Consider the following 23,394-nt stretch of genomic DNA (forward strand, 5'->3'; position numbering starts at 1 on the left):
TATGCCCAGTGGGTGGGCTATGCCCGGTGGGTGGAGGTATACCTGGTAGGTGGAGGTATGCCGGGTGGGTGGGGCTATGCCTGGTGGACGGAGGTATACTTGGTAGGTGGGCTATGCCCGGTGGACAGAGGTATACCTGGTGGGTGGGCTATGCCTGGTGGAAGGGCTATGCTTGGTGGATGGGCTATGTCTAGTGAATGGGTTATGGCTGTCGGATGGAGGTATACCTGGTGGGTGGGGCTATACTAGGTGGGTGGGCTATGCCTGGTGGATGGAGGTATACCTGGTGGAAGGGTTATTCCTGGTGAATGGGCTATACCTGGTGGGTGGGACTATTCCTGGTGGGTATACATGGTGGGTGGGGCAATACTAGATGGGTGGGCTGTGCCTGGTGAGTGGGGCTGTGTCTCTGGTAGATTGGACTATTCCTGGTGGTAAAGCTATTCCTGGTGGATTAGGTTATCTCTAGTCAGCCTGCGCTAGGTGAATCTGCATGCTGGCCACCCCTCAGAAGCCCACTATAGGAAGTGGCACAGTGGTCATAGTAGCACCATGGCCCTCCCAGGAGGCATAGGAAGTGGGTTCATGGGTTTAACAGGGAGGTGTCATTCACTCACTCATCACACATATGTGCCTGCCCCTATCCATTCCTTGCTGGGCCCTGGAGACATCCCCACAGGACAGGAGGGGCTTTGCCAGCTTGGTAAGTAACTGACTCATAACTGGCCAGTCCCAACATCCCCACTCCGAGCCTCAGCGAGCACAGATCTGCACTTCACTGTGCAGGGCCTGCGTCCCAAGCTTAGATGGTGCATCCAGGAGTGCACTGAGGAGAGTAAGGACTGCAGTCTCCGAAAGCCTGCCTTCCCAGAGTTCAGAGAATGTTCCAGAATATGACTTCCAATCAGTCCCAATCCTCTCAATCCGACCCCTTCCCCACTCTTCCTAACAAGCTGCTTCCAGTGCTGTGAAGGCTATGGAGGAAACAGGACAGGAACCCTACCACCCACCAGGCAACTGGGTACCGGACAGAGCCCCAGGGACAGTGGGACCTGGTGGGGAGACGGAAGATCAGAAGACAGAAAAAGCTCATTGTGCACGCAGGGAAAGGAGGGCCACAGGCCTGTCCTGTGATCCTGACTGTGCCCAGAACAGCCAAGACCCAGGGCCTGCTCAACCTCAGGGAAGGGACAGACAAAAGACAAACAGAATGCTCAACTTCCAGAAAATGAAAACAGGCTAATTCCTTCAACTTTTGGCTCTGGATTACAACAGGGCCATAGAAGGGAGATAGATAGCAATGGCAGCAGAGCCAGGAGGCCCTCCACCAGGCCTAACATTGCTCAGGAGCACTTCACGACTCAGCCAGTGCTTCCAAGGAGAGGAACGAAGGGACATGACAGGACCCAAGGGGGACACTGAGTCGCGCACGTCACTCTAAGATATTGTGAAGGGTTTGAATTTTCCTTATGTCAAGATTCTCAAGAAAATTCTTGTTCTTGAGAACTGTGACAATATAGAACAGGGTGGAATGAAGAAAGTTGATGTGGTGGCCATGCCTGTATCCCGGCGACTCAGGAGGAATGCAAGGGTGAGGCCAGCCTGGGCAACCTAGAAAGACCCTGTCTCAAAATAAAAAATATAAAGGACTGAGGGTGTCACTCCGTGGTAAAGTGCCTGCCTAGCACACGGAGGCCCTGAGTCCAGTCCCCAGAACTATAAATAAAACAAAAAAAGACAGGGACCCCCCCTTCCTTCTGCAAACACGCTTTCCACCCCTCCAGCAGCTTGGGCCTGGACAGCAGAGCCTTGGCCAGGAGGAAGGAATGCAAGGCCCAGGGCTAACTGCGGAGGGAGGACACTTCACACACAGGGACACTGAAAGGTCTTTATTGCCCACCAGCCACCAACAGTTTCCCAGCCACACACAGGGTCCTCTGGGTCTTCCCAAGCAGCTCTAGGGACCAGTCCAGCTCTCGCCTTCTGGGCATCAAGTTGCTCCTGGGGTGTGGCAAGGGCCTCACCGGGTAGCATTCCTTGGAGGAGCGGGGCAGGGCAGCCTAGGTGGGGATGGCACCTGTGCTGAAGAGCACGATGAGGAGAATGAAGATGAACACGACCACGCAGATGAGCACGATCATCTTCACATTCTTCCACCAGAACTTGCGTGCCACCTTCTGCGATGTGGTCTTGAAGTGCTCTGACTGTCAGGGACAAGGCCAGGTGAGGGGCCTGGGGCCTGCCCACTGGGCATAAGCCGAGGCAACCAGCTGTGAAGCAGAAGTTGCCCTCCCCTCCCACCTTCACAGATGCACTGATAGCAGGGTCACAGCCAGGCTCAAACTGAGGTTCCTGGGCTCCAGGGACCCTCCATCTCAATGTGTCAGGGACTAGGAGTCCCCCTGCTCTTTTTTTTTTTTTTTAATTTTTAAAGGGGTCTTTTTTTTTCTTTTAAAGAGAGAGAGAATTTTAATATTTATTTTTTAGTTCTTGGCGGACACAACATCTTTGTTTTTGTATGTGGTGCTGAGGATTGAACCCAGGCAGCACGCATGCCAGGCAAGCGCGCTACCACTTGAGCCACATCCCCAGCACCCACCCACCCCCTGCTCTTGATGTGATCCTAGCAGCAGTCTGTCTCTGGGAAGCCAGACCTTGGGGCTGAGGGTTGCAGGTTCCAGGTGAGTACATCCCCTGGCTCCAGGACTCCTTGTCCCCTGGGAGCTGTGGAAGCTGGAGGGAGGACCAGAGCAGTACAGGGGGTTGGAAGTAGGGGGCGCTCCTCTTCCCCCAGCTGCACCTGCACACTTGTATCTAGATGAGGCTGCAGAGGGGCACTCCAGAGACAAAGGAGTGATAAGCATCCCACACACAAGACTGAAAAGCCAGAGCCAGTCTCTCTGGGAGACATGGGGCCTGAGGCTGCAGCCTCATCTGAACTTGGAAGTGACTTTCTCCCTAAGCCATTGGCCTGGGTCCCTAGCTGGAAAGGAAGGAAAGGCCTAACAAGATGAGTGGAGGTATTCCAGCCTTTGCAGACAAAGGGTCCTGGTTTCAAAGGGTTTCACTGCTCTTTCCAGATTCTCTTTAAGGCTGACTCAGCAAGACTCTAGGAGGTTTTTCACCCCCACCTAATAACCCCTGGGAAGGTCAAAGGCCAGAGGATTTTCCCAAAGCTGATACTTTTTCCAGGCCAAAATGACTCAAAGGCAAGCATCAAAGGGAGAATCGGTTTCAGAGGAAAGACTGAGCTGTGGCAAAAAATGTCTCCTCCCCAAGCCCAGTTACTGGACCATTTCCTGGACTCCAAACCAATCTGGAGTGGTGCTGAACCAGAATTGGGGACTCATGTCAATTCCCAGAACAGTCTAGAACCTCCCTCCCCAGCAGGCTCCCCGTCTCACGGTGGCTTCCAGATCCTCGGTCTTGTTGCGGAGATGGTCCAGGTTTTCCCCACGGGCCAGGATCCGCTCCACATTCTGGGTCATGATATTCTTGACTCCCTCCACCTCACTCTGCAGGTTCCGTACCTGGTCATGTCCCCTGCCTCCGCCGGCCTCCTCCTAGAGGGCAACATAGGGGTTAGTGAGGCCAGAGGAGGAGGATCCAAGCGGCCAAGGAGGTACAGCGCAGGGTGGATTCCAGTTTTTTGCAATGCTTGAGATGTCCACAGAGAAAATGTTTTCATGTATCACTTGCGTCATCAAACACAAGTGCATTTTTAAGCCCCAGAAAGTGAGCTGAAGCTAGACAGAGAGGACCAACCTTCTTTTTCAGTTTCAGGGCCACTGACTCTTTCCCGGGTGCTTGGTGAGGACTCTGGGGCCCCAGAGCTGGTGTACAGTGTCACTCTCCAGTGCACAGCCAAATGCCACTTTCCAGTTCCCAGAGCCACCCCTTTCCTCGATTCCACAGGTTCTCACTAGAAGAGTGGGCTCTGGCGTAGGAGCCCTCCCTGGTCCAGCCCTTCTCCCTATCCAGGCAGCAGTGGGTGAGCTGTTCTGCTCCTGGACCTCCAGGCAGGGAGCCTAGCTCCATGGCTGAGACCCAGCAAGGCCCCATCAGGGGCTGCCGCTGCAGTTGCCCACACTTCAGCGTCCCCACCACTAGGGAGGCTGTACATGCGCCTTCTGCTCATGCAGATACTAAGGAAAACAGTGCCTGTCACGGGGCACTGGGGAAGTGGGGCGCGGGCCTCCCTGGTGCAGGCCTGCTTGTGCTGAGGCCTCAGATCAGGGTTTTGAACAAGGAGGAGAAACAGTATTAGGCTTTCCCCTTGATGGTCCTTCCCGTGGGCCTCCAGAAACATGCCAGGGTGAGGGTTGGGCCAGATTATCAGGAGAACCAACTGGTTCTTGACCTGACGCTTGGCTGTCCTCCTGTTCACAGAGAAGGGGCTGATCCTTCGATTCAGGGGACAGACGAATCCACTGGGCGTCTGCACAGGGTCACGGTGAAAGGCCAAAGGGAGAAACTACCCCCGCCTGCCCTGGAATCTGAGCCGGAGTGGCAGAGGAGCTGGCTGCCTGGTGTCACAACACCGGCCAGGCCCAGCTGGAGCGGGAGGGGGGAGGGCGCTGGCGGACTCCAAGGAATTCCGACCCCCACCCCCACCGAGCCCTGCTCGGGTCCAGCCGAGGTCAGCCGAGCAACAGGAGCCCCCGCCCAGGCGACGCAGGGCATTGGCGGCCAAGCTGTCAACGCCGGGAGGCCCTGGGCGGCGCGAGCCCAGCCCCTGGCTGCCACCAGCTCGCCCTTCGCGCCCCTGCCAGCCCCGGGCCCGCGCCCCGGCCGGGCCCGGCCCCCAGCCCGCTCACCATGTCTGGGCGGCCGCGTCTGTCGGCAGCAGAACTCGCCCGTCGGCTTCCTGCTGCCCGCGGCCGTCGCTCACTTCCTGCTGCTGCAGCCCGCCCGCCCCCGCCCTCCGCATCCCGGCGAGGCCACACCTAGGCAGGTCCCCAGGTAGGCGGCGGCCGTGGCTCCTTCAGAGCCCAGGCTCCCCGGAGCCCGGGGTCTTCCGACTCCCGCGGGAGAAAGGAAGGGTCTGGCCGCCCTCCCAGGTCCACGTCTCCCTTGGCGTCGGGGATACTAATGCCAGCGCTGGACACCCGGATCCGCGTGAGCACCCTGGGGTCAGCTGGAAAGAGAATGGAGATGTGAAGCTTTCTTGCTGGACGACCCTGTTCCTGGTTCCCTGGACCGAAAGCCCTAAAATCCCCACACTTCTTTGGATTGTCAATTCGGGCTCTGAGGCCAGCAAGCCGGGGCGACTAGCTGTGCGACAGAGCACGGCCACCTCGACCTTTGCAGGTGCCGAGGCTGAGCTCAAACAGTGGTGGCAGGAGCAGAAAGAGGCATGTGGGGGTGCCTAGCACCGCGGCGGGAGAAAGGAGGAGACGCTCAGGAAATGGGGGCTTGTCACCCCTCGCCTGCCTTGCCGGGTGCATTGCCCTGCAGGGTCACTGACCTCCAGGCAGTGGTCAGATGACTGCCCTGTGGACCACAGAGGGGGCCCAGGGCAAAGGAATTTTCCACCGACCTGGCTCTGGGCCAGAGAAAATCCACTTTTCCTGGATGGTGTTTATCAAAACAGAAGAACAAGAACAGGGCCACATAGGAGGGAACCAACATTCTTGTCCTTCCCAAAAGAAATTCCAGTTCTGAGAGGGGATGTCAGCTTCTCCAACAAATACTTTTTTTTTTTTTTAAAGGCCTTTATAAGTTTTGGACCCATCTCAAGACATTTTTTTTCCTTTGTGTACATTTATTTTGAGGTATTAATGATTGAACCCAGGTCCTCATGAATGAACTATATACCCAACCACTGCCCGCTCAGTTTTAACTGTAACAGAGCAACTTGTACACTTTTAACATTTAAAACTGAGCATCACCTTCCCTTTCAAGTGAAACCAAAGAAAATTTAAAAATAAACAAGAACAAGGGGCTGGGGATATAGCTTAGTTGGTAGAGTGCTTGCCTCACATGCACAAGGCCCTGGGTTCAATCCCCAGCACAATAAATAAACAAACAAACAAACAGGAATAAGATTACAATAGGGAATTTCACTTCTAAATAAGATCGTACTATGTAATCTCAGCTACTCAGGAGGCTGAGGCAGGAGGATAGCAAGTTGGAGTCCAACCTTAGAAATTTAGTGAGACTCTGTCTCACAATGAATAAAGAACGGGAATGTATCTCAAGTGGCAAAACAGTCCCAGTACTGGGTGGGGCAGGGAACATTCTACAGGTTGATTTTCCCATCAAGTGCCAAGACTCAAGTGCTCATGGGGAGAGAGGGTTTTTGTTTTTATTTGCAGAATTGAAGGTTGAACCCATAACAACCCATTTAGCTACATCCTCATTGAGCAACATCCTCGCCCTATCTATCTATCTATTTTCATGGTAGTGGAGATTAATCGTAGATGTGCTTTACCACTGAGTCCTTTTTATTTTTTATTCGGAGACAAGGTTTGACTAAGTTGCCTGGCTTGGCTTGGAACTTGCAATCCTCCTGTCTTATCCCCCCAGGGTTGCTGGGATTATGGACATGCGCCACCACCCAGGGCCTGAAAGAGTCATTTTATACTACAAGTATGTCCACCAAAATGACAACTGACTGACCCTGCCAAAGGAGAAGCCATGTCATCCAGATGCCTTCTAACCCACTTAAACATCAAGAATAGTTTTTTGGCACTGGGATTAAAGTGGCCTGGTGCCTACTAAGCACACACTCTACCACTGAGCTGTACATCTAACATGAGACACTTTAATAAATTCAAATTTACAGTCTGGGCGCGGTGGCCAAGTCTATAATCCTAGCGGCTCAGAAGGCTGAGACAGGAGGATTGAGAGTTCAAAGCCAGCCTCAGCAATGGCAAGGCACTCAAGTAACTCAGTGAGACCCGACTCTAAATAAAATACAAAATAGGGCTGGGGATGTGGCTCAGTGGTTGAGTGCCACTGAGTTTAATACCTGATACCAATCAATCAATCAATCAATAAGTTCAAGTTTATAATGTAGTCCCCATTGAATTATAAGGCTACTGGATTGTCCAGACATGAACTTTGGTGGCCAGGTCATCCTACTTCCGCAGAGATTGTGGCTGCCTACTTCATTATCCTTAGGAAGCCTGCAGCATGGCCAGGTGGAGATGGTTAGAATCCTTTTTTTTTTTTTTTAAGACAGAATTTTTTTAATATATATTTTTTAGTTTTCGGCGGACACAACATCTTTGTATGTGGTGCTGAGGATCGAACTCGGGTTGTACGCATGCCAGGCAAGCGCGCTACCACTTGAGCCACATCCCCAGCCCTGGTTAGAATCCTTAATCTCCACACTGCTGCTGTCCAATACAGCAGTAGCCACCAATCACATGTGGCTGTTGAACATCTGCAATGTGGCCAGTCTAAATTGAGGTGTATTGTAAGTGTAAAATATGCACTGGATTTCAAAGGCTTAGTATGAAAAAAAAAAAAAAAGAATGTAAACCTCAATAATTTATATACTGATTGGCCTACTGAAATGTTTTGGATATAATGAATTAAAAAAAAGATAATAAAATAAATTTCACTTGTTTCTTTTCTTTGGTACTGGGCACTGAATCCAGGGGTGCTCTAACTCTGAGCTATACTTCCAGCCCCTTTGTTAATTTTATTTTGAGACAGGGTCTTGCTCAATTGCCTAGGTTGGCCTAGAACCTGCAATCTTCCTGCCTTAGCCTCCTCAGTCATTGGGATTATAAGAGTGCACCCCTGAGCCCAGCTTTTACTTTTTAATTTGGCTTGTAGAAATGTTTAAATTACATGAATAGTAAAAAAAATTACTTGTTTATTCTTAGTTTATTCATTTATTTTTTACTACTGGATATTGAACCCAGGAGCACTTGACCACTGAGCCATATCCCCAGCCCCATTTTGTATTTTTATTTAGAGACAGGATCTCACTGAGTTGCTTCACCTTGCTTTTGCTGAGGCTGGTTTTAAACTCTTGATCTTCCTGTCTCAGGCTCCCAAACTGCTGGGATTATAGGCATGTGCCACTGCACTCGGCAAAAAATTTATTTTTTATTTATTTATTTTTACCATACTGGATAGGGATTGAACCCAGGGTCTCTCAAATACTAGGCAAGCTATGTTCTCTAATAAAATATTTAAAGTTATATATTATATTGTGGTTCTAATCATATTTCTATTGGACATGATGATCTATGATTAGTATTTACTTGGCCATAGACAAACTTGTATAATAACTTTAAGCCTCAGATACCTCATCATCTGGGCCTGATGCTTAAAAAAAAAAAAAAAAAGCAGTATAGTAGATTTTGGCTATTGTGGTTACTATTAAGAATTCCATAATTCCAGACTTGGGAGGATGAAGCAGGAGGATTACCAGTTTGAGGCCAGCCTGGGTAACTTAGCAAGACCCTATCTAAAAACAGAATAGAAAAGGTTGGGAGGGGCTGAGATTGTGGCTCAGCGATAGAGCGCTCGCCTAGCACTGGCGGACCTGGGTCCCATCCTCAGCACCACATAAAAATAAAGGCATTGTGTTGTGTCCATCTACATCTAAAAAATAAATATTAAAAAGAGAGAAAAGGTTGGGGATGTAACTCGGAGGCACAGCACTCCTGGGATCATCCTCAGTATCTGCCCCCACCCCCATACACAGAGTTCCAAGGGGCTAGGGCCACAGTGACAGACTGTGTGGCTAGCATGCCCGAGGTCAACCCCCAGCATACAAAAAGAAAAACAAGAAACAATTCCAACTGCTGAGTGTAAGATGGCAGGCTGGGGACATGAAAGGTGCCAAGAAATTAAGGACCAGAAAAGCGTGGATGAGGGGAACAGAAAGAAATGGAGGAAGAGCCTCTAGGGTGGGAGTCCAAATCAAGAGCCAAGGAGTCCCCAGAGCATTGGCGCCATAGCCAGCCTCGGACAGACAGGATGTCCTTGAGGGAGCTGACCCTTGTCCTGGACCCATCCACCTGCAGCAGGAACTGTCCAGAGTGCCCCAATTGGGCCTGCAGCCTATTGTCTTCACAGAATAGGACCTTGCAGGTCTGCTCTCACCTGTGCAGACACTACAGAGCTAAGCCTTATCAGGAGGCCGCCTTGATATGACCCCTAAGGTGACATTCAATGAGGCACTGAGCCAGCCTCTGTGACGACCAGAAATGGCCCATGGACTCCCTTAGAGGCTAGGAGAGCTCTACTCCAGAAAGAATGGTTTCATCTGCTTTGTAAGGAAAAAATGCTAGGTGGTCTGTTGTGGCCACAGAGGCAATGCCTTGGTGGCCAGAAAGCGAAGTACCTTTGGATCTAGGCTGCTGTGTCCTCCTGGGCACTCCACTTCCCACTGGGAGCTTCTCTTTCCTGGTATGCAAACAGGAATGAGAATGAAAGATGTCTTAAGAGTCATTCCTGGAGCGGGGGATGTGGCTCAAGTGGTAGTGAGCTTGCCTGGCATGCGTGGGGGTGCTGGGTTCGATCCTCAGCACCACATAAAAATAAAATAAAGATGTTTAAAAAAAAAAAAAAAAAAAGTCATTCCTGCCAGGAATGGTGGCCATATCTGTGATCCCAGGGACTCAGGAGCCCGAGGCAGGACTGTAAATTCAAAGTCTCAGCAACCCAGTGAGGCCCTGTCTCAAAACAAACTATAAGAAGGGCTGGGGATGTGGCTCAGAGCTTAAGTGCCCCTGGGCTCAATCCCCAGTACCAAAAAAGAAAACAACTTTCAAAGGCCCTGGGTTCCATCTCCAGAACTTCAAAAACGGAAAGGGGGAAAAAAAAAAAGTCACGTAGATGAGTACACTACATAATCCATACTTCTGCTGAAGTACTTTACAAATGAAAAAGGAGGCTAACAGAGAAAATGGAATGAGAAATGGGAGGGAATATTATAGCCTGAAAAGGCAATGACCCAAATTTTGGGGTGTGTGACTTTTGGCATCCACCCCAGTCTTCTTCCCTGTGGCCCAGGTTGGCAGTGTACCCCTGAGGTGTTATCCAAGTCTACTGGGACATTCATTCTGTGGTTCAGCCTTAGCAGGTGCGCAGTCTCCCTGCCATCTCCCACTTCATACAGTCGGCCTTGGGCATGCTGTCCCAGCTATTTGGGAGGCTGAGGTGGGAAGATGGCTGCAGCCAGCCTGGGCAACAGAGCAAGACTCTGTCTCAGAGAAGTACAGTCAGCCTTAAGGGCTTCCCCTCACAGCAGGCAGGGGCTGTGCCCTCACCTTGTGGCCCATGACATAAGCCGTACACATGGTTGACAACTTACTCAACGGTTTGTATACTGATGCAAGTATTTGCCACAGAGAAAAAAATTGTTGCAGATGGATAATTTTTATTAGAAAAATCACCAAGAAATTTCTTTCCTAACTTGGGATCACTTGATGGATAAATGAACACTAATGCAACAAGGCTTTGTACAGTGGATCTGGGGGATGAGCAGGAGTCCAGGCACCCCCTAAGTAAAGAGTGCACATGAGGGGAGAGGGGCTGAACAGCCTTGTACTTCTTGTACCCACAGCGCTTAGTTCATCCAGGACTATGAAGGACTTGACTTCCCTCTCAAAATTTTACCTACCTTCAAAGCCAGTGCCAGCACTGCTACTTCAGAACAAGCGTTCCTGATTTCTCCAGTCCTCATTCCTTCCTTCCTCCGTGCTGCCCTCACCTCACTTAGTATCTATGACTTCCTACACTCAGTTAGCACCAACTGTTTCTGTAGCACCTTGTTCGGTGTTGGATCGCACACTTGTCCAGGATCCAACTACTCAGCTAGTCACTGGCCTCTCTATATTTTCTTATCATTGTCCTGTTCCTTTCCCCTTAAACTCCTAGTTTAAGGATAGAAGCCACAACTTAGTCATTTTTCGCCCTGTGTAACTTGTCCAGTCCTTAGCACATAACAGATCAAAGCACTAAACTTAATGGAATTTTTTTGTGATGCTGGTGGTGGAACCCATGGCCTCAGTATAATCCTAGCTACTGGGGAGGCTGAGGAAGGAGGATCTCAAGTTCAAGGCAAGCCTGGGCAATTAAGGGAGATCCTATCTCAAAATAAAAGAACGGCTGGGCATGTTGCTGCATGCCTGTAATCCCAGATACTCAGGAGGCTGAGGTGGAAGGATCACAAATTCAAAGCTAACCTCAGCAATTTAGTGAGGTCCTGGGTAATTCAGCAAGATCCTGTCTCAAAATAAAGAGGGTTTGGGGGTATGGATCAGTGGTAAAGTACCCCTGGATTAAATCCCCAGTACCAAATAAATAAATGAATGAATAAATCAAAATAAAAGAAAAAGAGGCTGGGTGCAGTGGCACACACCTGTAATCCCAGAGGCTTGGAAAGCTGAGGCAGGAGAATCATGAGTTCAAGGTCAGCCTCAGCAATTTATTGAGGCCCTAAGCAACCATTGAGAGCTGGACTCTAAATACAACATAAAAAAGGGCTGGGGAGTTGCTCAGTGGTTAAGGTCCCTTAGGTTCAATCCTGGTCCAAAAAAAGAAAGAAAGAAAAGAAACAAAGAGGAGTTAGAGATGTAGCTCAGTGATCTCAGTGGTAGAGCACTTGCCTGACTTATGCAAGGTTCTGGGTGCAATCCCCAGCACTGTCAAGAAAGAGAGAGAGAGAGTCAGCCTTAAGGCTGACTCTACTTCTCTGAGACAGAGTCTTGCTCTGTTGCCCAGGCTGGCTGCAGCCATCTTCCCACCTCAGCCTCCCAAGTACCTGGGACAGCATGCCCAAGGCCAACTGTATGAAGTTGGAGATGGCAGGGAGACTGCGCACCTGCTAAGGCGCTTGTGAGCGACCATTTTCCTAAGGTGTATAGTTTCTGAAGTGACTTGATCTGCCTTGCCTGTCATGATGAACTGGTAGTAGGCTCTATCAACAGCAGGATTCCAGCTGCCAAACACATCTGGCCCTAGCAACTCCTACTTTTATGTCTACCCCTGCCATTTTTTAAGACAGTGGTCAATGGTGCTTAGTGTGGCTCAGGACCCCTGTGATCTCCAAAGACAAAGCCACTATAATACTGACATATTTGCCTTTTTAATTAAATTGACATTTGTACTGATGCAAAAGTAACAGTGGGTAATGGTGGGTAATTTGGAAGGAATGAAGACTGGTAGCAGCAGTGATAGTCATTGTGTTCCCACTGCTACTGCTTTTTCTTTATTTCTTTTTTGCAGTACTGGGGAGGAACCCAGGCAATTGAGCAAGCTAGCGAAGCAGCTGAAGCAGCTCTGAGCCTTGCCTCTCCTGCCTTTTTTTTTTTTTTTTTTTTAATTTTGTGACAGACTCTTATGTTGCTGAAGCTGGCCTCAAACTTGTGATCCCTCCTGGTCAGCCTCCAGAGTAAACTGGGATTACAAGCATGAGCCATCACAACTGGCTGCTCATATTAATTTTGGTATCAACCAAATGTGTCAACATTTGGACAATTTGTATAATCCAGTGAATCAATGTTTTGCAAATGACAATACATATGCTGTTACAAATATCACATGTGAGTAAAATGTCCATCCAAAGATGTTAATATAATGGAGCCTAAAGTTTATACACATGGCTTCAGATTCCACATTCCAAGTGATCTTTAAAAGATTACCATCTGTGGATTGCAGCTGGAGTTCTATGGTAAGGCTCAGGCTTAGCATGCTGAAGCCCTGAGCTCATCCGCAGCATCAGGACAAAACCCAAAACAAAACCCAAGGGGCTGTGATATAGGTCTGTGTAGATGCCTTGCCTGGCATGCAGGAGGCTGGGTGTCATTCCCAGCACTCAAACAAACAAACAAACAAAAAAATGGTGCTTGTACATTTAGGTGCGATATCAAAGAATATTCACAATTACTTTAAAAGGCTATTAAAATGATCTTCCCTTTTCAATTAAATGCCGGCAAGGCCAGGTTTCCTTCATAATCTTCAGTTATTTCTCAAGAGATAAAATGCAGCAGATACGAGAATGTAGTTTGTCTTCAAAGAAACCAAACATTAAAGAGATCCGAATGCAAAACGAAAGTAATCTAAATTTTTATGGAAGATATACTTATTTTTCAAGAAAATTTGCGTAAACCCTTAATAATCTCATTGTATTTTAATAAATTGATGTTTTGAAAATCACTCGTTTAGGGGTTGGGGGTACAGCGCTCGCCTAGTATGCGTGAGGCACTGGGTTCCATCCTCAGCACCAAATAAAAATAAAATAAAGATATTGTGTTCACCTATAAGTAAAAAAATCTCAAAAAAAAAAAAAAATCACTCCTTTAACAAAGTTCTCTATTTAAAAACGCCCAGGGGTGTGGGTAGCTCATTGGCGGAGCACTCCCTGTCCCAGCACCTGGCAACTGGACAGACGAAATTCCAGCCCGCAGTATCGCTGCGCACCATCAGGTCAACAGCCTCTGGGGCCGCGACTTCTGACGGTGCAAAGGGGCCGCGGTAGCCCGAGGCGGGCAGCCCGCCTCGCCCGGGGCCGCAGCGCTCAGGCCCGCAGCGCCCGCCGTCCCGCCCTCGGGCCGGGGTCAGCGGTTAGGGTCGCCGCCCTTTGCGCCGCCGCCCCTCACCCCGAGCGCTGAGCCGCGCAGCAGTCCGCAGAGGCTGGGGCCGCCGGCCGGTGGGAAGGGCCCCGGGAGCGGGCGGGGCCTCCGGACGCCTTGGCCCCACCCACGCCCCCCGAACCCCCTTGGCCCCGCCCCCACGCCAGCCGGGCCCTCTCCCCGCCCCCAAGCCCGCCCAAAGGAACGGCCGCCCGGCAGCGCCGGCGCGGACCCCTCACGACAGCGCGACGCTTTCCGGCCGCCGCGCGGTGCCGACGTGTCAGACGGCTCCAGGCGGGCTGGTCATGGCAGTGCGCGCCCGGTCCGCGCGGGCGCCGGCCGGCCCGGGTAGGCTCGGGGTCCCCCGTGCGGGAAGGGCGGGAGGGCCCGCGGGAGCCGGGGGCTGGCCCGGGGCGGCGGGGAGAGGCCGGCGCCCTCGCTCACTCTTGCGCTCACGGCTGCAGACCAAGTGCAGAAGGAACGTCCCCCGCAGGCCGCGGCGCCCGCGCAGGCCGGCCGCATGGCGGCGCTCCTGGGCTTCGAGTGGACGGACCTGTCCAGCTGGCAGAGGCTGGTGACCCTACTCAATCGACCGACGGATCCGGCCAGCCTGGCGGTCTTCCGGGTTCTCTTTGGTGAGGCCACGCTGCGGGTGCGTAGCGGGAAGGACAGCGCTGCCTCCCTGGGTTACTCGCACACCTAGCTCGCTTTCCGAGAGCTGAGGACGATGGCGAGTGGGAGGTCTCCGTGAAGTTAGGGTCGAACCTGGCTGACTTTGCCCCCTCTAGGTAGGATTGGTGGCCAGAGGAGCTTTCATATGCGGCTAGATGAAATAGAGGCAGAGGAGCAGGGACCCATTTTGTTTGTGGCATTAAGTTGCCCAAAAACTAACTTTAGAGTAACAGAAAGCAAGAGTGACAATAAGAAACGAACATTTTGTCTGACCCAGGACTTGGAATGAGTGACAGCACATGTCCTTGGAATAGGCTACACAGGTGCCAAGGTTCCCAAGTCCGGTAGTTTTCAATGGGGAAAGTTTTGCTCCTCAGGAAGACTTGGCAATGTCTGAGATGTGTCACAACCTGGAGCCAGAGCAATAGGTAGCATGTATCTCTGCAGGCACCAGGGCTGCTCCTGGATATTCTGTAATGCACAGGGCAGCCATCCCAGCAGATACCCAGACCAAAATAGGACTGGCCTTATGGGTTAGAAACTCTGCCTTAATCCAGTGGCTTCCTAATCTGATCAGTCTTTTCTGTTTACCTGTTTGTTTGCTAAGTACCCCAGCAAAGGACCCCCAGAGCACTTTCTGTAGCTCTGTAGGATAGATCCTTATAACTGTCGGAACCTATCGGTTTTGATAGCATTCTGTACATTTCTCTCATTCAATCATCTCTAACACTATGAAGTATTATGAGCCCTCTTTCACAAATGGGGCATTGACTTTCTGAGCTGCGGGGCTGTCTGAGGTCACACAGCTGGCATGTCACCCAACACAGACAGGGCTCAGTGATCGTTGTTGAGTGAATGGTAGAACCAAGGTAAGAAGAAGCTGGCCCTGGGGCTGGGTACACTTAGCTGTCCTCCTGTATTCCACTGCTACCCTAGCTGAAGCTTCACAGTCCCCTCTCCTGCTGCCTCTACAGCATTCTTGATGGTGCTGGACATTCCCCAGGAGCGGGGGCTCAGCTCACTGGATCGCAAATACCTGGATGGACTCGACGTTTGCCGCTTCCCCTTGCTGGATACCTTGCGCCCACTGCCACTTGACTGGATGTATCTTGTCTACACCATCATGTTTCTGGGTGAGGGGAACTTGGGAGAGATGGGAGTATTGACTGACCTGCCAGAAACACAGAATAAGGAGCATACTGGTGAATGTCTAAGTCTTGGGTGCCTGTTTCACTTCTGCATGATTAGTTTTCATGCTGCACATCTGTAGATCATCTCAGCTGTGAACCCATACCTTCTCTTTTCAAAATATTGAAATAGTGTGTAATTTTCATTTAGTTTTGCCTGATCACAAGATGTATGATGACTTTGTTTAATCCCAGTCATGGCTGGGCCTGTGGTGACCCTGGGGCCTTACCTCTGCTCCCTGTGCATCCCAGGGGCGCTGGGCATGATGCTCGGGCTGTGCTACCGGCTGAGTTGTATGCTGTTCTTGCTGCCATACTGGTATGTGTTTCTCTTGGACAAGACGTCGTGGAACAACCATTCTTACCTGTATGGTTTGGTGGCCTTCCAGCTGACGTTCATGGATGCTCACCACTACTGGTATGAGTTGGGAATATAGGGGCAGGGTCAGTGGATCAGGATGCTTAACAGAGATGAGGACTCATCAAAGTCCTAGAAATTCCCCCAACAGGCATATTTTTTAACCATGTTTTGCAAAGCATGGTTGCAAGGTTACACTTTGGAGTGAATTTGGGAGGGGCAATGGCCAGCCATTTGGGGCATTGGGGTTGACAAAAGGTCAAATGCCACCATCCCATCCCCACTTTTTCCATATCTCCCCAGGTGCCTTGACCTTTCTACTTCCTGTAACCCTCTTAGAAGAGAAGACCAAAACCAGACCTAGCTGTTTTCAGATACTTCAAGGGTGCTCATGTGAAACAGAGAGCAGACTTTCTCTGTGTGAGCCCAGAGGGGAGAGTTAGAACCAAAAATAGACGTTGCTGTGAGGCGGAGATCATGTCAGGAGGAGAGGGTCCACTAGGGCTGCTGTCCTGGGAGGAAGTAGCCCTTCCCATCTCTGGCTTAGGTGACCATCTCTTGGGGAGGTGGGGGAAAGGATTTGGAGTCAGGGTGGCAGGGTGAACTTACAGAGTCTTCCCTTTGCTAAGTGAAAAGCAAACGTGAAATGTCAGTAAGATGGGTATATGAACAAAATTGCAAACACTGAACTTATGAACAGCCATGAAGTTACATCCATTGATGGACATATGCAAATTCTTCTTTTGTAAAAAAAACTTTTTCCAGTCCTGGGATTGAACCCGGGGTCTTGTACATGCTAAGCACTTGATCTACCACTGAGCTGCGTCTCCAGGATCCTTTTGTAAAACTTTAAACTCATTCAGAATGTCTATCTCTGATCACAGAGAATGAAGACACAGTTTTGGCAGAATATCCCTGAGAAATGCCATTTTTATGACTTTTATACATTTTGAAAAAATTGCTATCATTTATTGAGGGATTTCTGCATGGCAAGCACATTTAAAATTTTTCCTCATTAACTTTTCAAACACTCCTCAGATTCTTCCCTTTTCAGTCATTTTCTAGCCTAGCCTTTTTCCCCAATTTGATCCATTAGTACAGACTCAGTTATGAGCTAGTAGTAAGCAATAAACTTTTTATTGTTTTATGTATCTGTATTTTACTTTGTGGCAGTACAAAAGCATCCCCATAAAGCCATTCTGGTTTTCACTTTTTTTTTTTCTCCATACTGGGGCTGGAACACAGGGCCTCATGCACGCTGAGCAAGTTCCGTACCACAGAGCTTCGTCCCCGGCCCTGTTTTTCACTTTTGGTACACTATTAATGAACTACATGACATGAGATAAAATACTTGATTATGAAGTATGCTTTGGGCTAGATGATTTTGCCTGTTTGCTAATGGAACTGTTTGGAGCACATTTATGGCAGGCTAGGCTATTCTAGACCGTTCAGTAAGTTGTGTGTGTATAAATCCATTTTCAACTTAATAATATTTTCAAGTTATGGTAAGTTTACTGGGATGTACCTTTATTATAAATAAAAAATCTATAGTAATATTTCTTTTTTTGTTTAGCAATACTGAGGACTGAACCAAGATCTCATGTGCTAAGCAAGTGCTCTACCAGTGTGCTACATCCTAGACTGGATCTTGCTAAGTTGCCCAGGCTGGCCTAGAACTTGCAGTCCTCCTGCCCCAGCCTCCTGTGTTGTTAGGAGTACAGGTGTGCATTGCTGGCTATAGTAATACTTCTTTTATGACTTAAAAGAAACCTGTTACAATAGGCTGGAGATGTTGCTCAGTGGTACAGTGCTTGCCTAGCATGTGTGAGGCTCTGGGATCAACCTCCAGCACTGCAAAAAAACAAAAATTCAAAATTGTCTCATACATTTCTAAAGGGTCTCAAGAATAGCCCAGAGAACCAGGGAGGCCATGGAGGTATTCCTGCGGTAGATGGGTTTGTCAGCATGGAAAGGAGAGGGAGAGACAGGGCTGGACCAGGAGGCCTCCCTCATGTCGACTCCTTGGTACAGGTCTGTGGACGGCCTTCTGAATGCCCGTAAGAGGAATGCCCACGTGCCCCTTTGGAACTATACAGTGCTGCGTGGCCAGGTACAGGACTTCAGGACAGATGTTCCTGATAGCCACTGTGGGCAGCCTGCCTTCCCATGCCAGCTTGTGTATACTCTGCCTTCCTGGGTTGACTCTTTCCCTTTGTGGGAAGCCAGGCTGGCTTTCCATTTTCTCCAGTCCTTACTCTGGGAGTTCTCTCACCCTGTCCAGGGAAGAGTATTGTTTGTGTGGGCTGAGGAGCCCTCTTGAGAGGATGGGTCTTGTCCTCTCCCTCGGGGTCTGCTGCTTGTTGGGTGAGTGAATGTCTACAGTGGAGGAGTGGATCTGCTCTACCTTGCCTCCTGGACTAAGATCAGAACTTATTTCTGTTGGTGCTGGGGATTGAACCTAGGGGTGCTCCACCTCCAAGTTACACCCCCAGTCCTTTTTAATTGTATTTTGAGATGGTCTTGCTAAGTTGCCTAGGCCAGCTGTAACTTGGAATCTTCCTGCCTCAACCTCCCAGATACTTGGGAGTACAGGCCTTACTTTATTCATGACTAAATAGTCACCAACATTCTTAGGCCTGGCAGCGTAGCTCAGTGGTGGAGGACTTGCCTAGCATGTGCAAGGCCCTGGGTTTAATCACCAGCACTGCAAAAAACCCTGAAAACCAAGGTTCTTTTTTGTTTTGAGTGTTGCATGTTGTGTATGCAGATCTTCATTGTGTACTTCATTGCTGGTGTGAAGAAACTGGATGCAGACTGGGTGGAAGGATACTCCATGGAGCACCTGTCTCGGCACTGGCTCTTCAGTCCCTTCAAGTGAGTGGCAGGCAGAGTAGAGGCCTTGCTGGAGCCTGGAGCAGAGCAGGCACTCGGCTCCTGTGGTCTGCAGTAATGGGTGCTGTTCCCACTGTGCCCAAGTTCACCTCTCTTGACTTCCTTTGTCCACTCATCTCCCTACTTGACAGAGAAGAGTAAATTGTATTAAAAGATTAAGGCCCAGCTGCTCCTGGGAGACTTGTGCTACAGGTGGGCAAGAAGGGAAAAGAAATAGACAGGAAAGGGCTAGAACCAGGTGCAGTATGCCCACCTTTGCCCCATTTCTCACCAAGATGGACAGCCACTGCTCCTGCTCCAAGCAAACCATTATTACCAACTGTCCCAAACAGGTTCGCCTCTGATTTCTCTCCTCTCCCCTCTTCTCGTTTTACTTTATTTTTCCCTCTTCCGCTTCCTGAAGTTTTTTTCATTCATGACATCCACGAGGAACCTCCTGTCCCCACAGTACACATTTCTCAGGCCTGTCTTGTGCTAGGAAATCTGCCCTTTTACATAGCGTATGCTGAAAAAAATGGAACACCCGAACCTGTGAAGGAGTTGGAGAACTCTGCTGTAGCATCTGGGGGTGGCTCGGGCCCTTCGGTGGTCTGCCTCACCAGTGAGTGTGTGTCAGCAAGGACAGGCCCGTGAGGCATCTCGTGTGTAAGTATTCTGTGACGCGGATCCCTGTGCCTGCCTGCAGATTGGTGTTGTCTGAAGAGCTGACCAGCCTCCTGGTGGTGCACTGGTGTGGGCTGATGCTGGACCTCTCTGCTGGTTTCCTGCTCTTCTTTGATGCCTCAAGATCCATTGGCCTCTTCTTTGTGTCCTACTTCCACTGCATGAATTCCCAGCTCTTCAGCATTGGTCAGTATCTGTATCTTGGATGAACAGGAGCCAGAGGCTGTAGGGAGAAACTAAGAAGAGGCGTCCTTTGGGATGCCCAGTGCCCAGTGCAGTTACTGTGAATTGGGGAGTGGATGGGATGAGCATTGGGGCTTTGGGCTCAGTGTGCTGTGTAAGGAGTCTCTGGGAAGAGTAAGCATCCAGTATCCTGTAGCTGAGAACTCTCTTTTCCTTTTTTTTTGTGTGTGTGCATGCATGGGGGGTGTGGTGCAGGAGTCTAACTCAGGGCCTGTACAAGCTAGGCAGGTGTTCTGCTTAATGCTTGATTTAAGTAGAGCATCTGGGACAGGCTTCCTGAGGGAGGGGTTTGGTTCAGGCCAATCCTGCATCCTTTTTCCCTGCTTTTCTAGGTATGTTCCCTTATGTCATGCTGGCTACCAGTCCTCTCTTCTGCTCCCCTGAGTGGCCTCGGAAGCTGATTTCCCACTGCCCCAAAAGGCTCCAGGAGCTACTGCCTCTCAAGGCAGCCCCTCAGCCCAGTGCTTCCTGCATCTCTAAGAGGAGCCGAGCCAAAGGAGCCCAGAAGCCAGGGCTGCGCCACCAGCTGGGAGCTGCCTTCACTCTGCTCTACCTCCTGGAGCAGCTCTTTCTGCCCTATTCCCATTTCCTCACCCAGGTTAGTGATGCAGTATGCATGTAGCAGGGGCTGGGCTTGGAAACTGGCAGAGGTGACATAAATCATAAAGTGGGAAAGAATGAACTGGTTTTGTGGGCCTCTCTCAATAGAGGAAGGAACTGGCATGAGACAAGTTGATCTGACCCGACCCCCACCCCTCCTGGCCCTGCCTTCCTAGGGCTATAACAACTGGACAAATGGGCTGTATGGCTACTCCTGGGACATGATGGTGCACTCCCGCTCCCACCAGCATGTGAAGATCACCTACCGTGATGGCCTTACTGGAGAGCTGGGCTACCTCAACCCTGGGGTGAGGCACTGATACTAATGACAGTCTGTTCTTCAGAGTCCTCTTGATCTTGGGGGCCTGGTTTGGTTCTACACACATCAAAAAGTAAAACAAATTTGGGTCTCTGCTCTTTCTCAGGAGTCAGATTTAACCTTTTCTTAGATGGGTAGAGGTAGAATGCCAGCCACTTCTTTATACTGCGACTAGATTTAGGCAAGGTAAGTACCATTAGCCCAGCAATGAAAAGTTCATCCCCAGAGGCGAGTGCTGACCTTTTTCTGGCAGAAAGGGGCAGCAGGCTGGGTCTCTTCATGCCGTGGGCAGTGCATGCCTGTCGGGAGGCTGAAGATGTGAGGTGGGACTAATGTGGGGTTTGGGTCAGGTATTCACACAGAGCCGGCGATGGAAGGATCACGCAGATATGCTGAAACAGTATGCCACTTGCCTGAGCCGCCTGCTTCCCAAGTACAATGTCACTGAGCCCCAGATCTACTTTGATATATGGGTCTCCATCAATGACCGCTTCCAGCAGAGGTGGGCAAGGGGAGCAGGAAAGGGGAAATTGCACACAGCTCTTTGAAGTGAGGTGAACGGTGGCCTTGTCTTGCCATATGCACATCCTGGTCAGTCTGGTTGTGGGCATTGGTGGTGGCTTCCAGCAGGGGGCGCCATCGTCCTGGAGAGGAGTGAGCTGCTGGTCCCTTACAGTGCCTTTTCCACAGGTAGCCCCAGCCCCGCCTTCCAGTGCTGCAGACTCTTCCCTCTGCCCTGGGCTGGCAATAGCATGCTGACATCAGCTGTTTCTTCTATCTGGAAACCCTGTCCCCTCTCCCTGGGAGTGATGAAAGGAACAGAAGTAGAAGTGGCAGTGGGTGGGCAGTCATGGCCTCCTTGGAACAAGCTCTTTCTTTCCTAAGGCTTTTTGATCCTCGTGTGGACATCGTGCAGGCCGACTGGTCCCCCTTCCAGCGCACACCTTGGGTGCAGCCATTGTTGATGGACCTATCTCCCTGGAGAACCAAGCTGCAGGAAATCAAGAGCAGCCTGGACAACCACACAGAGGTGGTCTTCATTGCAGACTTCCCTGGTAAGGAGCCTGTCGGGGGAGGCCTTGCTACCTTCCCTGGTCCTCTGTCAGTGGGAAGGCCCTCCGTGGGGATGAACTGCACCTCTGCTCTGGCAGGGAGTGAGTTCATTCTACTGTGGGGTGTTTCCTTGGCAGGGTTACATCTGGAGAATTTTGTGAGTGAAGACCTGGGCAACACTAGCATCCAGCTGCTGCAGGGGGAGGTGACTGTGGAGTTGGTGGCAGAAGAGAAGAACCAGACTCTTCGGGAGGGAGAAAAAATGCAGGTATTTTGCTGGGATTAACAGTGGCAGACAGTTTAGGCGAATAGGGTTTATTAGACCAGAAAACGCTTCACAGCAGTGGTGCTGCAGGAATTCAGTAGGGGGTTCCCCTGGGGCGTAAAGAGTGGCAGAGTGCACATGGGCGCAGTCTCTGGCTCTGAGTAGCCTCCTCCAGGATCCCAGAGGTCAGTTACTTTAGACTCCAAAAGAATGAGGAGACAGTGGACAGTGTACCAGGCTGGCTAAGCCGGGTTTTTTCTCCTCCTCAGCTGCCTGCTGGCGAGTACCATAAGGTGCACACGACATCACCTGACCCTTCCTGCTACATGTACATTTATGTCAACACTACAGAGCTTGCACTGGAGCAAGACCTGGCTTATCTACAAGAATTAAAGGAAAAGGTGGAAAATGGAAGTGGTGAGTGTATGAAGGGTTAGGTGGATATGACCCCCGGGTTTCAAGAAATCAAGGTCATGAGTAAGGATGTAGCCATTAAAGAATGAACTTGGGCTGGGCACAGTGGCACATGCCTGTAATCCCAGTGGCTGGGGAAGATAAGGCAGGAGGATCTCAAGTTCAAAACCAGCCTCAGCAAAAGCGAGGTGCTAAGCAACTCAGTGAAACCCCATCTCTAAATAAAATACAAAATAGGATGGGGATGTGGCTCAATGGTTGAGTTCAATTCCCAGTACCAAAAAAAAAACCTCTCTGTGGTTAAGAGTTCTCGGGGACAGGATCCATCTCAGTGATTCCTCTTTTGTTGTCTTCTGGGCAGAAACGGGACCTCTACCTCCAGAGCTGCAGCCTCTTTTGGAAGGGGAAGTGAAAGGGGGCCCTGAGCCAACACCTCTGGTTCAGACCTTTCTTAGACGCCAGCAAAGGCTCCAGGAGATCCAGCGCCGGCGAAATACCCCTTTCCACGAGCGACTCTTTCGCTTCTTGCTGCGAAAACTGTACATCTTTCGTCGCAGGTGAGTTCTACCTACGGTTGCAAGCTTGGTGACTTCTCTTTCATGAGGGTAACACTAGACTCCTGAAAGACAGAGTAGCCTGTGTCTGATGGCCAATGCCCTTATCCTGGTATCTGCCAGGCTATATAAGAACTGGGACATAAAGGGTCACTGCAGAGAGTTTCTCAGATAGCTGGGGGAGAGGGGCTAGGTGTTCCCTAAGGGCTTTGGCTGGAACTTATATGTTGAACAGAAGTTTGGACTGGTTGGCTTTTCTCCTGTTTTTCAGCTTCTTGATGACTCGAATTTCACTTAGAAATCTGCTATTAGGCCGCCCTCCCCTGGAGCAGCTGGCCCAAGAGGTGACTTATGCAAACTGGCGCCCTTTTGAAACAGATGGTGAATCAAGTCCTTCAAACAGGGAGTCTTCAAATTCCAATCCTCCTGAGACAAATCCTGATCCTATGCACTCAGAGTTCTGAGGGCACCCGGATGTTTGATGCAGATATGGGAGCAGCCAGTCACAGACACAGCATCTATGCAATGGATGTTTGAGAACATTTTTAGATTTGTTTTACACTATTTCCCTCTAGAATTCTTTTTAATTCAGACCTACAGCTTGGAATTAATAAAGGTATTTCAATCCAA

General features: G+C 50.2%; 2 protein-coding genes across 3 annotated transcripts; one reads left to right on the forward strand and one right to left on the reverse strand.

Annotated features, from left to right (window-relative positions):
* Positions 1-1,874: 1,874 nt before the first annotated feature.
* On the reverse strand, positions 1,875-4,923 carry Vamp8 (vesicle associated membrane protein 8). The gene is made up of 3 exons (XM_076833463.1): positions 4,818-4,923; positions 3,405-3,563; positions 1,875-2,204 (listed from the first exon to the last, which is right to left on the reverse strand). The coding sequence occupies exons 1-3, from the start codon at positions 4,818-4,820 to the stop codon at positions 2,061-2,063; spliced, it is 306 nt and encodes a 101-aa protein (XP_076689578.1). The 5' UTR covers positions 4,821-4,923; the 3' UTR covers positions 1,875-2,060.
* An 8,848-nt stretch (positions 4,924-13,771) lies between these two features.
* On the forward strand, positions 13,772-23,394 carry Ggcx (gamma-glutamyl carboxylase). Of its 2 annotated transcripts, XM_076833613.2 has the most exons (15): positions 13,772-13,892; positions 14,009-14,179; positions 15,191-15,349; positions 15,656-15,821; positions 17,793-17,871; positions 18,529-18,635; positions 19,339-19,502; positions 19,892-20,157; positions 20,336-20,467; positions 20,829-20,980; positions 21,364-21,533; positions 21,669-21,799; positions 22,066-22,213; positions 22,572-22,767; positions 23,036-23,394. In XM_076833613.2, exons 1-15 carry the CDS (start codon positions 13,850-13,852, stop codon positions 23,226-23,228), a joined length of 2,277 nt encoding a protein of 758 aa, XP_076689728.2. In that variant the 5' UTR covers positions 13,772-13,849; the 3' UTR covers positions 23,229-23,394. The 2 variants fall into 2 exon arrangements, with proteins under 2 accessions (XP_076689728.2, XP_076689729.2); XM_076833614.2 differs by lacking the exon at positions 13,772-13,892 and having other exon boundaries at positions 14,115-14,196.

This window comes from Callospermophilus lateralis, chromosome 14, assembly GCF_048772815.1.
Source record: "Callospermophilus lateralis isolate mCalLat2 chromosome 14, mCalLat2.hap1, whole genome shotgun sequence".
Classification (NCBI taxonomy): Eukaryota; Metazoa; Chordata; class Mammalia; order Rodentia; family Sciuridae; genus Callospermophilus; species Callospermophilus lateralis.